Below are 15,924 nucleotides of genomic sequence, written 5' to 3'. Positions count from 1 at the left end.
TGCTGCACTGGCAATGACTGTACCTGTATTGGTCTCACACCCGCTTGATGGTTTGTGGTTACTTGAAATGCTGTACCATGGGAAAATCAAAGCATGCATGCGTTAGCTTTTTTGTTTTTCATATCTAATTCATGTCAGATTTATAATCTACAATGACTTCTGAATGAAAAAATCGCAGGATGACAGGTTTAACATTCAAAGGTACAAACCTATTTAGGCATCTAAATTATCATTATGAGTATTTACTGCAAAACTAGACACAATTGGCCTACTGTGTCTACTGTGAAACAGTTAACATTGCATTTTCATTGTGTAACATTTTCCTCTTTATTCTTCTTTGATTTATTTCAGGAAAGAAGTTACTACTGTTTTCCCAGTTTTACATCAAGGTACAGAATAAAGATTCTGATTGTCTATGAGTCCCTGAGCATTACCTGACAAGGTGCTGTTGATGCATTCAAGCTTGTCTCATCTTTTTATTGTGGCAGGAACCAAACATGGCAAAAATGTGTTTGATTTTTCTGTCTTTGGGGCACACTTTTTTTTATAAAAGCACAGCCAATTAGAAGCTGATGATGTGGAGGAAGATATAACCCTCTCAGAGAAGCTTCTAACGAGCGTGTCATGATCTGAGAAAACAGATTGGGAGCTCATCTTCCCCTCAATCGCTGTGCTGCCACAAACATACAGCTCTGATGTTGAAAATAAATCTTTTTTCAGTGTTTGGTAACACTTTTGATGCCCTGACTTCAAGGCATCGGCAACTTTTCATAAGTTCAGCTTTCTCAAAGTGGGACCAGTATGCTCTCTGCTTTACTAAATCCCTAAATCTCCCAACTGCATTGACTGGTAAACTTGCTCATGATGAAATTACCATGCAATCAAACATAGCTATTGAATAAAAGAAATAAAAACCATTAATGAAGCTGCATTTGGTCTCCATTTTCCCCAGATGGCCACTAAGCTACATTTTTCCGGTTTGATCTTTATTAACCATGTGACATTAGATTAATCTGATATCATACATATTATATACTATACTCAACTCACATGTATATTTTTGGACAATAGCAATTAATAAATACAACATGTCAAACACCATTTATACAGCACTCCATGGTTCCATGTCAAAACTACAGCAATCATTTAACTTCTTGATGGCTTCTTTAGCCAAGGTGTCAAAAAGGGTATCACATCTGTAAATCAACAATTTATGTATGAATTATGCTTCATACCAGTCATTTAATGAATAACATTTCTTTTCATTTTGAAGTTGTATTTACAGCTGTAATAATCAGAATCAGGTTTTGGACCACGTGTTCTTGCTAGGTTCACGATGGCTAAAGCAAACTCAATAAAGAGTGAATTATTGCCAAGGTTTATGTGTTTATGTGTGAGTTTTTGACCAGGGGGTCACTAGTTCAAATCCTTGGAGCTGCTGGGACGACGAGAGTGGTCCTAGTGAATGAAACACCCTCTCGGTTTCTTTAACAACTGCTTTCAGTGTGCTCTTGAGCAAGTCTTCAAACCTCCAACTTTTCCATTATAAAGACTGTAGGAATACTGGGCAGCATGATGATTCATTGGGTTATGGACTCCGATCAACTAAACCCTGCCCTGCTGTATATACACAGTACACCTCCATTGAAGGTTTAAGAATTACTTTTTCAAGGTTTCTCCTATCGCCACTAAGGGTTGTGCATTGAATTAGGAAGATTTGAACGCACCTACCCATGAGTGCGCCTGTGGCACTGGCATTAAAAATCAACAACATTCATTATTATGTCCTCAAAATAATTTGACAATGACTAAAATGACCATAAGTCATGAATTATAGGCACCGACATGGAAGTGAGGTATTTAATCTAATTTTTGGCTAGAGTTGAATCACACCAACATCCTAAACAGTTATTAAGACAAAACTAGATAGCTTTGCTTATCAGAATCCGAACAATCTTAAAAAATATGCAAGAATGAAACAAAACAACAAATATCTTTTTTCTATCTTTTTTACTTTGTTGAATTGCTTAAGCATATAATTGACTGTAAAAATGACATATGTATGTCAGCGCGATCTACTTAGACCTAAAATCTGGCTGGACTTCAGGTAGATCACTGCAGTAGTATTAAAACAAGTTGAGTGAGGCTTATTTTAGGAGGGTGGGGCTTCAATTGTAATGGAATCTATCCAGGCTTAGTGTTAAATTGCATGTCACGGCATACACCAGGGTACTTGTGTGATGAGTGGACTGGGGATAGTGTAATCCAGGTGAAGCTGCTAATCATCAGGTGTAAAGAAGCAGAAGAAGTCTTAAGACTTTATAGTAACTCCACCACACTGAATTAAATACAGGACAAATAATCTGGTTTTAAGCACATTTATCTTTTATTTGTTAAGTTTCGTGGCTTATAAGTAAGTGAGTATAAGTAATTTTTAATAGTTTTATGGACATGGTGTTTTGTAGGGGGTTTGAGAAAGGTCATTTTTGCTTCCCCTGGATCTTTTTTTTATAGATTTTTCTAGATCACAAATTTTTTTTTCACTGTTGATTTTTATTTTTGCAATGCAACATCCAAGATGAACATACAGCAGGGCCTGTACTTTACTCGGAAATGGAAAGCTGGAAGTAAAAAACACAGAAAGTCAGCGTACAACCGCTTCCCCCTCAGCACCTGCAGCTGGTGCCATGTCACCCATTTGGATGCATACCCATTTTAGATCAGACGGCAGTTAGGCATGCCAGCAGCGCAGTCACCTGCTGGACAACAGAGAGATGGAGAGAGGGCACGCGGGAGGGAGGGACAGAGAGAAAACAGGTTGTCAAATGAGACAAAGAGCAGAAAGATGGAAGGAGCAAGGTGCAGAGGGAGGGCAGTGAGACAAAAGAGTGTATACAAGATCTGACAGTTTACAAGTGTGTGCTTGGTAATGTGTGGGTGTATGTGTATGAACGAGAGAAGGGGAAGAAGACTGAGAGAGGGAGAGCGCGTCTGAGCAAGAAAAGAGGGATTTCACACCAAAAAAGTGCAAATCTTGAGGCACTGACTCACTCCTGACTGGAGTGTGGCAGTGCTACTGTGTTTACACCCTCCGATTGAAACAGATGGACCAGAGAAATAAAGCTAACCACTGGGGAGGACCCTCAGTCCTGTATTTATTCTGTATGGGTACAGTTTAGCAACCACAGAGGCCTTTATGTTGAAAAATATCGATAAATAAAGGATTCAGTTTCTAAACATCTGGAGGATGACCATGAAGCTGTGGCAACGTACAGCAGGGAAAAAGTAAAACGATGGCTACATTTTTCTGTTTCACTGCAAAAGAGGGAGTAAAATTAGACAAATCCAACAAGAAAGCCTGCAGATGGAACCGCTGAATGTCTCCTCACAGTGTAATCCATGTACGCAAGGCACATGCTGCTCTGTGTCTAACATCTGCATGCACTCGACAGCAGCTACATGTCTTTTCACAGAGGCATCTCTTCCTCCCTGCACTGGGAATATCAAGGCTCTGTGCTTTATGCAACTCTCAGCCTAAGTCATCAAAGCATGAGGAAGCACAGAAGCAATGATCTCTAAAAGCTCGGGTGGACAACCTGCTGTTGTAGGCAACAGACCAAGCCTGTTTCACTGACTCAAGCTAAAGAGGGAAATTATGGAATGGGAACTTTTCAAGTTATTACAATTTACATTTCTTTGCAAAAATGTATACATGCTAAATTTTGCTAAAAAACAAGGCTGGTGGTATATTCTGTTTCTTCAACCAGAATGTCATTCTGTATTCCTAGTACTTGCTTTGCATTGAGTTGTTACCTGTAGATCTTGCTTAGATATTGTAGTTCTGTCCCCATATTGTAATTCTTCTGTCCTTCCTGAATAGGGCTACCCCACTGTTGCTAATCCTGACGTTTCCTCAGTCACGCCAGCATCTAAAATTGGCAAAATTTTGTAGCAAAATCAATTCATTTCTGTGAAAGTAAATCCAGGCATATTTTATGTATCCAGTTCTATTTTGGTTAAACCTGGACACGTGAATTTGAGGTAAGGAAGGAGGGTCCAAAATGAAGGAAGCTATTTTATAATCTGTGTTGCTACTTCCGACTTTTATTTAACCCTCCTCTGCTGGAGTATAAACTGTTACTCAGTTATAAGACAGGAATTCATGGTACAAATACGTCTTTTGAATAAACTGTGAACGTATTGTCCCTTTAGCAACCGAGCTAACAAGCCTGCTGACACTTGAGACTTAATACAGGTTAACTGACAGTTAGCAAGCTAGCTATCTTGGAGAGCTCTTTCCCTCTCTTCAACAATTCTTTACTGAACAAAAAGAGGAAAGCTATTGTTACTGACTAGGACTGACATTTTCCAGCCTTGCTATCATGTTGGCGACCTGTCCTGTCACCAGGCCTCCAGCTTGCTTCCTGGCGTGACCAGGACTTTTACGTGTTTCTCGTAGAGCTTTAATTGTATTGTAAAAATGGTCCTGGGATAAATTCTATATGTTAAACGACAAACTTGCGATTTTTGATGTGCCGTATAAATAAACTTGACCTGATTTAGGTCACACACCTGATAATCCCAAATAATAATCTCCTTTTTTTATATATTTGATGACCATTTTTACCATCTTTCAATTTCAGAAGTGAAAAGAAGAGCTCACTCTTATACAAAGAACATTAGAGGATTGGGCTGGCGTTGCTCTATATTTTGTCAATAAGTGAAAATACCAAAACCAACAATGTGTTAGTCTACCTATTTCTGATTTCCCTTCCCTCAACCCCAAGCCCATTATTCAGGCCCAATCCCATTAGTTCCCAGTGAAAGGAAAATGGGTCACAAATATATAGTCAAAGTCATTTTCTAAAATAGGTAATCACTGTAGTTCTTAGTAAACTTTAATCAAACAGGAGAGAATACTGCCTTTGTCTGAAACTACTTTCAGCTGTGGATTATTACACATTTGGTGCATTAGTGAGTATTTCCTGCAGCAGAACAGTATATGACCAATTGCGTCAAAATAAATACTACTGTATGTCCATGTGAAAATTTGACTATAGGATAATGTGTGTGTTATGAAGGAACATGTTACGCATGTTCCTTCATGCAGCAGCGTGGCTCATTCATTTGTTGTTAATAGTTTTTGGACAACAGTGGAGCTCTATGGCAGAAAGGAATTAGCTATATCAGGCCTTGGATACACACACTATACTTGTTAGTAGCATATTTTCCCTCCTCCACATTTATTAACCATCCTCCAATATTTTCATAAATGTCTAATGTCTTAAGTGCAAATGGCAATTCCCACCTGGTTCACTCTAACCAATCAGTTAGCCTAAAACTGGAGCCAATCTGGAGCTTGTATACTATCAGATTTAACTGCAGTTAGTGCTGTTTTGTAATAGTTAACGGTCATTAATTGTTTAATATATTGAAAAATATTTCTAAAAGCTGAACATAAAACATACAATTACTAGGAGTGTGTTACTAGAAACAGCATACCTTTTCCTACTGTGTGTGTGTGTGTGTGTGTGTGTGTGTGCGTGTGAGGGTGGGTGGTTGTGTGGGTGGGAGAGTCGGGGGGGGGGGCAGTTGCCATGGTGATAAAGTGTTTGAACTTCAGCTGTGGTATGATAGCAGCCTCCCCAGAGGAAAGTGGCTTCAAGGCTTGTAATCGGACCAAGTCTTCTCTAAGGAGCTCCAAGACAACAACGCGTTACCCAAAAGGTTGCCGTGACTTCATATTGAGGTCAAATGTATTGTTGGTTGTTGCCAGGGAAGCACACTATTTTTCTGTACAGTCTAATCTGTGTGGAACAGCATGGACATCGAACGTGGAGAATCAAAGTACAGTAAACAGAGAGGGTTACAGACCATCAATGGACAGTAGGCAGAGAAGATCTGAAGTCAGAGGGTAACGGTGGATGAAATACCTGAGCATGAGGGCTAGATTTCCCACACATGTTGAGGACTGGTTCCTATACATTCTGTATCTGCTAATTAGTTTATGATTCAAGAAGGTGAACTCTAATTACATTTATTTATTTTTTTCTCCAAATGGAAGAATTCAGAACAGACAGAAAACAAGACAACGCTAAACATGACGTTCTCCATTAATTATGCGTCTCTGTCGAGGCCAATTGCAAAGGTCTCCAAACACAGTCGGTGAGTTTTCAGAACGTGCCGGCACGGCAAAATGAGAAGCAAGTTTTGTTTCAATCTTATTGTCTGATGTCGCAGATGTAATTTTGGATACAGATTCCCTGAAATCTGGTCAAAATCTGATCCGTGGTGTCTACAGCATTTTGGGTAAAAAGCAGAAGGCTGGGGAAGAGAGGAGAGACAGGAGAAATTTGTGAAGAGACTTTCGGAGGGATTCAAGCTCTAAATGTCCATTAATTATATACTTTACAGAAGTAAATGAGTGTCATATTACAATGGATATTTGATTATTTTCAGTTAAAATCATGATGTTTACAAAAGTCTGTGTCTACAGTGGATTTCATAATGCCTTCCCACTAATTGGCCATATTTCCATATAAGCAAAGATCACACTCCCCATTGATTTCCCTCCAGTGGAAACATCATTAATCTCTATGCAAAACAGCTTTGACCTCTTCTTCATTTCTTTCCAATGATTCAAGAAAACATCTGTATTCTAGAAATCAATTTTTAACAGCTACTGTACATTACTGTCCAGGTAGCCTCTTTGATTTGTATGCATTCCCTGGTTGGAAGCACTTTATAGTTGCTGCTACCATGTGCGTGATGATGTCTGGTGAATGAAAACACACAAACACAAGAGTGGGTTAGTACTATACATACTTTGTTAAAAAAAAAAGTTGTTGTAGTACCAGTTGTATAACGCCTTTTGTGTCTCCGGAGGAAGCTGCGTGGGTAAAGTCACTTGAGCCTTGGCTGGGGCTGGGGCTGCAAGTGACAAGTTTGACAAAAAAAAAAAATGGATGTGGAGTTAGAAAGAAATGAACTTACCACACCTCTGCGGCCCGCTCCTCATCTGTGCTTGAGGCCAGAGGTTAGAAGCTACATTAGCTGCAACTACCATTCCAGCATTTTTTTCGATTTTTTTTTTTTTTTTAAACTGTCCATTGAGAGTCCGATGAATGTTATAGAGTGGTGCAATAAATCAGCAGCTCTTTCTTTAAAAAAAAAAAAAAAATGTGTTTATCCGACATGAGATTTAAGCTCCTCTGTATTCGCTTTGTTTTGTTAAAAAATGTAAAAATATGTAGTCTTCTCTTTAATTTACAATTTAATTTAGTCTAGTTAAAGAAACAGAGGAACAGATCTGTCCTCACCATAAGGGGATTCTAATTTACAAACCTGCAGTACCACAATATAACCAGCAGATATACAGTGTGCTCAAGTCTACAGCTGTGTTCACAAAAAGACATATCCGCCAGTAAAGTCATCAAATCTGAGTCTTAGATCTCTGAGCCTGGAGGGCTTACCAGAAACCAAAACACTGCAACACTGCAAATGATACTTGGATTTTTTTTGAATGTAAAGCACGTACCCACTTATTTGCTGGAATCTGCTTACGTCACTCAGCCGAAACGTGACTGCAAAACTGCAGTGCGTTTATTCCCACAAAACAAGTTTAGGAAATAGGTGGCACTCCATAAAAAAGTGAAAGAATCACCTCATGTCTTGGTCATTTTGGTGAATCTTATTTCAAACTAATAGACTGACAAAACTGCTAACACATTTCACAGTACATAAACTTTTACATATGCACTGTAATACATAATATAATATACTTCGTGTCCATTAGCTGAAAATAGACACGAGGTGATTTTTTTCCACCTTTTTTTGACGATTTGTTTTGTGCTGCCAAACACGCTGTGGTTCTTTTTAAAGGCAGAGCACCCGACTTAAATTAAGTGCAGGAGAAGTACACCTCTTTCCCCGTTCTGAACTCAATTATTAGAGTATTTAATAAGCGAGAGCCCAGAGCTGGTGGATCAAACTGTAACCGTCTCAAGTACAAACGGGATCTCTCACACAACATGCTAGGTGGAAACAGTCTCCATGTGATGTGTGGTGACAACAGATGCCCAGACTTTGCTCAGTCTCCTCCAAGGCTTAGCATCAAGTATCCATAGCTTGTAGTTATCGTACATTATTTTCAAAACCAGTCCCATCCTGGAAGAGCATCGGGTTTACCATGCCAATTCTACCATGAAGGCTGCTTTTTCCTCCCCTGCGTTTAGTTTCGAGATAGTTTCCATCCCATACTCTACAACAGAACCAATGGATGGGCCCACTTTTGAGCGCTGCTCAGATTAGGTTCACCCAGTCTCCATTACAACGAAACAACGGCAAAGGATCTGGTGAATTAGTATGCGGTGCACTACTGTGTGGAAGCCCACACCAGGCTCGGCCTTTCGTAAACACTAGATTAAGCAGCTAAGGATAACTTGAGAGGGGTGGGCTCACGTTACGGCGACGTGGAGCAGTGGGGTCAGAGTGACTTCGAAGACAAGTCACGGGAAGGCTGAAATGGGGCCTTCGAGTTATTTGGAAGAAAGACTGAGCAGTTTTGCCAAATCCTTTCACTGTCCTGCAGTTAAAAGTTCAATAAACAGAAGAATTAGCTGTATAAAAATGGATTTAAATTTCCTTTGCCTTTCACTTCAACAACTCTGAAATGAAGAAGGGTGTCTAAACGGCGAATAGTGATGCTCCTTGTCCGTGTCCGCCAGTTCATTGCCCACAGCCATTGGACACCATATTGTCGCTGCCATCAGCATGCTTGGTTACCCCGACCGAAAGCCTGGGATCAATCAATAGAAAATGATTCCGAAGATATGAGTCGCTGGGAAAACATTTGGAAAGCACTGATGTGACAATGTCTGCCCGTCGGTTGTAGGTTATGCCCCCCCCCAACGCTGAAGGGCTCCTCTCTCTAAATAATCATGCACCGGACGGAGAAGCTTCCCGCCACACAAATCTCCTGCAAAGAAATATTAAAGACACGAACAGAGAGTGGAATGAGTTGGCCGCGCTCCGGTGAGCAGCCGAGTATGCTCACCCTTGCAGAGTTACCCACGTTTATCGGGGTGGGAAAACAAGTACGGCCGCATTACTGCCAATTACCCAACTCTGGCATCGGCTTTTTCAACGTGACCGCACCTCTGTGTCCGGGGGGGCGTCCGTGCACCAAACCCACGCCGCACAGCGCCTTGCCCGCGGCCCTGATGCCGCCGTGGCTCTCGGGTGTTACGCACGCGGCAGGACATCGCTTGCCATTCCACAGCTGCCCTGTGAGCTGCGCAGCCCGGGAGCATATGGTGAATGGTGGAAGGCGAGCGGTGTGTTTCCCCCCCCCCCCAGCATTTAGAAAAGAGATATCGCATGAGTGCAGCTCTTCGGAAAGGGTCTGTATTTTTTTTTTTTTGTCACTCTAGCTCACATCTACATCTTTTCTTATCCTCTCTGGATGGGAGCAATTGACATGTAGACCCCCCCCGAAAGCTGCATTTAAATCTACATCTAATGTCTCTTGCACCAGCTGAACCGATGAAACGCTAACGATACGCACCCCCCCCCCTCATCTTCTTCGTCGGCCCCGAGCTGATTTGTTCCCTGCAGGAGAAGTGCTTACTGTGGCGGCCGAGGCGCGCTTGACGTCCGGTGCCGCTTCCCGCGGATGGAAAACACACGCAGGATTTGCATCCAAGGCAAGTGGGGACGGATGAAAGGCCGTGTATTTTTCGAAATATTGACAGCTTCAAATTCCACGCCCCTGGGCTTTATGAAAAATTTAGCGGCTCAGATAGATTGTTTCTGTGCCTTATATTTTACTGGGGATTACTTGATAGGGTATTGATTTCTTCTTTCGGGGCAAACAAAACAAAGCACATCATTTATTATGTGCCAAAACCGTATGTATGAGTTAATGGGTTTATTGAGGTGTCCAATAGTTTCTGCGTAAAAACTATTGTTCATATCCATACTAACTGAGCCAAATCCAACAGACAGCCTGCCCCCACAAAGCCCCCGAGCCGGTGATTGTTTGGAGATTGCTTTACTCTCCCAAAATCAGTCAAGACGGCGGCGGCGTGGGGCACCCGAGGACGGAAGTGTTAGCATTGAACGACAGATGTCTGTTGCAGCTGGAGGGTTCAGATCACCAAAAAAAACAAAACAAAAAAACAAAACAAAAAACACGGACTTCCGCACTTTGAATGTACACAAACGGCCCATGTGGTGGAGAGGAAACGGCTCTGAAGCCGGCGTAAGTGTCACACCGGTGTAAGTTATTACGATGTGGTCTTCGAAGTGAAAAAAGAAGGGGAAATCTGTGGGGTTTTTTTTTTTTTCTTTTTCTGAGGTTTTATCATACATGTCCCCACCTCATTGGGTAATAACCTCATCAGAGCCACCGACCGTGCATCAGCAAACACAATTTCTCCGGGTACTTCTGCGAGACAAGTGTCAGCTGAAAGCCCACATCACCAGGGTGCCATTTTCAAAACCACCTTCGAATCAGCAAATCAATTATTAACCCTGGAGCTCCATGCAAGGAGCTGCACGGTTATATCAATGATCTATGTGAGGGAAATAAAACAATGATCTTACTCTGGCTGTCGAATTTCCTGATGATGGTATCCAGGAAGGTGTTTTGCGGAGCCACGTGGCCCCTCCGGACCGGCATCTCGGCGGCACTGGGCCCCTGGACTTTGAGAGACTTTGCGGGACTTTGAATAATATCACACCGAGGCTGCGTTTCCCTTCCCCGCAGCCGAGCGCAAGATGCTCACTGCGCTCCCCGCATGAAGGCTGAACACTGACAGGCGGGCTCGGTGGCAGTAATCCGCGGGTCCAAAGTTTCCCCCCCAAGTTGGTCGGAGAGACGCGGGCTTCTGGTGGATCTCCGGGGAGAGAGTGAGGATGCGAGAGTTCTGGAAGCGGGGTGGGAGGGCGCGCTGCACGCACGGCAGATCCGAGTCGTTTCCAGTCTCCAGTTTCCAGGCTGAGAGGTGCGAGGGTGTCCTTCTGCTCCCAGAGGGGAGGGCCGCCGGTCAGGTGATATTTCTTTCTGCTCTCACACTCGGTGGAGCACGGCAGACCTCTCATCCTGCACTACAGTCCGCTCCTGTGAAGCGGACTGGGCGAGCGTCGTTGGAGCCATAGTTGGGGCGCTGAGCTGCGCGTTTTTTTTTTGTTTGGTTTTTTGTTGTTTTTTTTTTTATTTGTTGCTCACTCCACCCCCTCGCTCTACCTCTGAAGGTCTGTGCGTTGATCTGGGGAGAAAAACAGCACAGCAACAATTACAAGAAAGCAGCGGAGCGCAGAACCGCAGCTAGATTCGTCCCTGGTCGGTATTTTTGAAGGGGTTCTCTGTGCCTCTCTTCCTCCTTGCTGTGCGCTCTGCCGGATGACTGCAGCTCCACCGGCGTCTGGCTGCGCCTCTTTTAACCCTTTGCTCATCAGGAGAAAAAACCGCTCACACTTTTCATGATGGAGAGAGAAGTAGGAGCACTCTCGAGCCCAAATCCCCCTCGTCTTCGAAAAATAAACCGTTTAAATCACACCCGAGGTTCCCAAACCTGGGCCTCTCGGCTGCTCCTAAAACCGGACCCAGTATCAGTAGTGTACAAATGATTCATTTGACAAAGCGGATCATTTATTAGGCCTCCAACCGGAGGAAACGGCCATAAAACGGTGCCTGCGGGATGAGTCCAATCACGGTTCACACATTTGTGGGGCAGCCGGTGTCAGATGAGAGAGGGACGTGCTTTTTTTTGTGTGTTGCCCCCCACAGCTTGATCACACGCCTGCTCTCAAGGGCCGCGGCCGAGCGGGCTGGTGCGAGGCTAACAGGTGTTAGGCTACATCATCATTTTCATTTGAGACATACACACACACACACACACACACACACACACACACACACACACACACACACACACACACACACACACACACATTTTTCTACCCTGTGCAAAAAAAAAAAAAATTATATATGCTACCCCCGTGCCTCACAAATTAACATTTACCTGCGCTGAAGAGAAGCGTGGGCGGCACCTGAATCTATGACCTGCGTGCCGCGAGATGAAGTGCGCTGGCGACGCTGCCTTGCAGTGTTTCGGGGTCGGACGGGGATTCACCACTCGGGCTGCTCAGCTACGTCACACCGCCGGGGTTCCCCCCCTTCCGTCATGCCGGGGGAATGACGCCTTCAGGGGCCGTCGGACATTTTTGACCAGGGGGCGCAGCGCGCGCGGATGATGTCACGTTTCCACATGCGATCTTTACGCGCGACTGCTCCCCGGACAGTGACCACACGGTAAAAATGAACTCTCTGTGTGAGGGATTTACCGGCTGAGAGTGTGGTTTCTGAAGTCTGAAACCCAGCCCACCAAATTAGTGATTGATCAAATATCATCAGCTGTATGATTGGACAACCTTTTTCCAACTGTTAAAAACCCCTCAGATTACAGGCCTCTTTTGACTTCAAATTCTTTTTCTTGATGCTGCCAACAGCAGAGACCTCGAAATTCGTGTCACCTCTCGATGATTACAATCATGTATTTTATCCGCTGACTTCTACGCGCCCCATCTTGGAAATCAAGCCAAAATTGTTAAAACGGATAACGTAGCCAGCTTCCACATTATGTAGAAGTGCGTAGCTCTTTTCATTTTTATTCAGGAAATCAAGCCACTGAATTTGCCGGACCATGCTCTAGGTATTATTTGCTTTCAAAAGTCGTTGTGGTGTTTTGGGGTTTTTCTTTGCACTAAGGAGGCAGCGGCAGACCGCTCTCCAACAACCTCGCACTTTTCTTCAGTCCCTTTAAATCCATTTTGAACAAGATTTTTATTTCCATCTCGGGGATGTAACAGGCCTTGACCGCGTACAAGTCCCTTGTTTTCAGTTGTCAGATACAGGCCTAAAGCAACGCTGCTGCTCCGTGGAGGCATTTATCAAAAATGACCCGCGCAGCACCATGAATGCATTCATCCCCCCCCCCCCCAGCGGTCAGTATTTTAACGATCGGTTAGACGTGATGAATCGCAGCCTTGCGGTTTGGATGAGGCCTGAGGAACTATCCGTCAGAGGGCGACGTTTTGGTGTGGATTAAAAATGTATCAGCTCCTGCTCTTACTAGACCCAGCATTTTGTTACTGGAGCAGCTATAAGCCAGAGGGGGCGTGCTGGTCAGCCTTCCCCTCTCAACTCCCTTATTTAGTCAGGTGAAGAGAGAGGGAGGAGGGGAGGAAGGAGGAGATGAGAGGGCGAAGAGGAAGGAGGAAAAGAAAAAGGCTGAGTTTTTATTGTTATAGATGACACAGATCCCAGCCTGTCACACTCTTTTTGTATTTACTAGTACACATACACACTGCATGCAAAGATGGATAGAAAGTTGACTATAGTCATTTAAGGAGTTCTTCATGCACTTTATCTCGCACATTAATGAATAAATGTCTGAATAATGGAAGTGACAAAGCTCCGGGCGTCACTTTGACACATCCATTAAAAGCTATATCTACTTATAACGAATGAAAGTTCAGCAGCAAATTAAACACTTGTCATCAGCAATATCACTTTCCTGACAAATACCCTGTTTTCAATTGTGCCATCTTTACTAAGCGAGGCACGGCGGCAGTAACTGGCCGCAGGTTGTACTGAGCTTGAATTAGTGTGTTCTGACAAAAATGCGTGTGTACTAAAAAAAAAAAAAAAAAACACAGGATTCATGCTCAGAAAAGGCAGATAGACCATCAGACAGAACAGGCATATATGATGTAGTCTTTCAATTTTGCTCAGGAAAGGGCTTGAAAAAGTTTATGATCCACTGAATAAAGAGATGAGACACTTATGGGCTTCAAGGAAAACATATGGTAGCAAAGTATAACACATTTTTTATGAATATTTGCAGCTTTTTTTGAAATGTTCACACCTTCTTTCCAAGAATATATCACAGAAAAATGCACACCATTAATCTACAACTGAACCCTGGTTCCACCGAAACCTCAGGGCCTAATTTTGAAACATCGGAAGTTGGGACTAAAGGAGGGAAGCTCGTGTTAAGGCCAAGAGACACAAACAAGTAACACTAAGTTGTGGAGACCTGCGTACAACTGGATGATGCAAACCTACAGCATGTAACTCCTGTGATATGTAACCAATATAGTTGTAATGTTCCTAGTATTTGTTTTGCATGTTGAAATAAAGGCATTTTGGAAGGAGGTTACATGGAATATGTATATATGTATATGTATACACAGTTTGAGGCAAACTGAGTGTTTAAGAGTAAAACCTGGAACCAATTATTTTTTATTTAGCATACAGGGATGTTGGTGGTCTCATGAAAGATGTGCATGACTGAGTGGTATAATATAAATGCAATGCAGTATAAATGTAATGGTATACCTTACAAGAGGTTAAAGATGGGCTCTTTTATTTCGTACAAGTTGTGTTGATAGCCTACTTTTTTCCATTTTTGATAAAGCGTTTGTATGTAACAGGAGAAAAAAGTTGGGAGAAAATAAGGGAAATTGGAAGGGACATTCTGCTGGAGACTACGTAGTGTCCAAAGATATACGATGGGAAAAGGCACTGATATTATTGGAAAAACTGATTTAAAAAAAAGATTCTTAAAAAGAGACAGCCAACATCGTTTTTCATGTGTGGAGAGGGTTTATTGACCAGTAATGCACTATAAACTGTAACAATGTAAATCCTCTAACCAGTTACTGTAAAGTCCAACTTTAAGGAGACTGCTGGTACATATACACTTTCTTTAAACATACAAATGAAACATATAAATGCATAATAGGTCTTACGTGGATTGTATCATAGGTCCTTTAATCTATAAATATAAAGTAGAAAAAGGCTGTACAGGCTTAAGAATAAACACAGTTTTAGAACAGGAACTCTAAGATCAGCAGTAGCATCCAGTCATATGATGACTAAGGATTACAGGACAATGTGTGCATCAACAGGGACTTTTTCCAGACTTTTCACCACATTTTCCCACTCTTTCATCCATCCATCTATCTATCCATCCCAAACTCCTCCATGTATCACCCGGCTGGCTCTCGGTGTAGTGCTCTCGCTTGGCTGGGCGTTCATACTGCTCTCACTCTCTCTAGTGCATACACACATTCACACAAACACTCCCGCTCGAGATACTCCCTCAGCGTCTGGACAGGTCACCTCCTGTGAAAAAGAGGAACAGTGAGACCGATGGTGTCATTAGTTCACTTGTTTTTCTGTTATAACCTAACACATGCATCAGAAAGAAAACTGCTTCCACTGCAGGATAAAAGACAGAGATTAAATGTTCTCGAAAGCATTTTATCTTAATTCTGAAATTTGTCACAATGGCACGACTTGATCTATTTTGGAACATGTGAGTTTCCATGTTTGAGCTGTATTCTAAGAACCTATTAAGTGAAATCTACTGCAAATACATAGCAAATTATTTGAAATGCATTTGTAACATGAAATGCATGTAACAAAACCCCAAGAGCAGTTGAAAAATGGATCCATGTAAGTCATCTCCAGTCTTGTGTCTGTTATAAGTGTGTGTAAGGCAAGAGAAGGAGCATCAGATGAGAGATGAGAAAACTTGTAGTGACGGTGAATATGTGTAAGTGTGTGAGAGAGCACACATTACAGACAAGATTGATCGCTGTAACAAGCAAATCCGTCAGATGTGATGTACGCGGGAGAGTAGCACTGGGAGGGGAATATGAGCTGGGGGGGGGGTGTTCTGTGTTGTATGTGGCTACATCCAATTAACTAATGCAATCAGCCATGTTGATGAATGGATTAGCACATAATTGCTTTAGAGGTGGGATCCTTAATTGAAATATTCATGGTGGGAAAAGGCAAATGTATGCTTCGCTAAGATTAGAGCCTATATGCACGTGTGTGAGAATCTGTGG

General features: G+C 42.7%; 2 protein-coding genes across 4 annotated transcripts in view; both read right to left on the bottom strand.

The window, feature by feature from the left end:
- Nucleotides 1-10,681, bottom strand: part of kcnh2b (potassium voltage-gated channel, subfamily H (eag-related), member 2b) — a 221,154-nt gene extending 210,473 nt beyond the window's left edge. For all 3 annotated transcript variants that reach the window (XM_040126771.1, XM_040126773.1, XM_040126772.1), the window contains exon 1: nt 10,606-10,681. In XM_040126771.1, the coding sequence (XP_039982705.1) occupies nt 10,606-10,681 (76 nt within the window). The remainder of the gene's footprint in view (nt 1-10,605) is intronic.
- Nucleotides 10,682-14,673: 3,992 nt separating this feature from the next.
- sspo (SCO-spondin) overlaps nt 14,674-15,924 on the bottom strand; it is a 73,193-nt gene continuing 71,942 nt past the window's right edge. The window contains exon 107 of the mRNA XM_040127522.1: nt 14,674-15,193. Coding sequence (XP_039983456.1) covers nt 15,171-15,193 — 23 coding nt within the window. The 3' untranslated portion in view covers nt 14,674-15,170. The remainder of the gene's footprint in view (nt 15,194-15,924) is intronic.

This window comes from Xiphias gladius, chromosome 5 (genome assembly GCF_016859285.1).
Source record: "Xiphias gladius isolate SHS-SW01 ecotype Sanya breed wild chromosome 5, ASM1685928v1, whole genome shotgun sequence".
Taxonomy (NCBI): Eukaryota; Metazoa; Chordata; class Actinopteri; order Istiophoriformes; family Xiphiidae; genus Xiphias; species Xiphias gladius.
The sequence above is the reverse complement of the archived record's forward strand: the minus strand, read 5'-3'. Positions and strand labels throughout refer to the sequence as shown.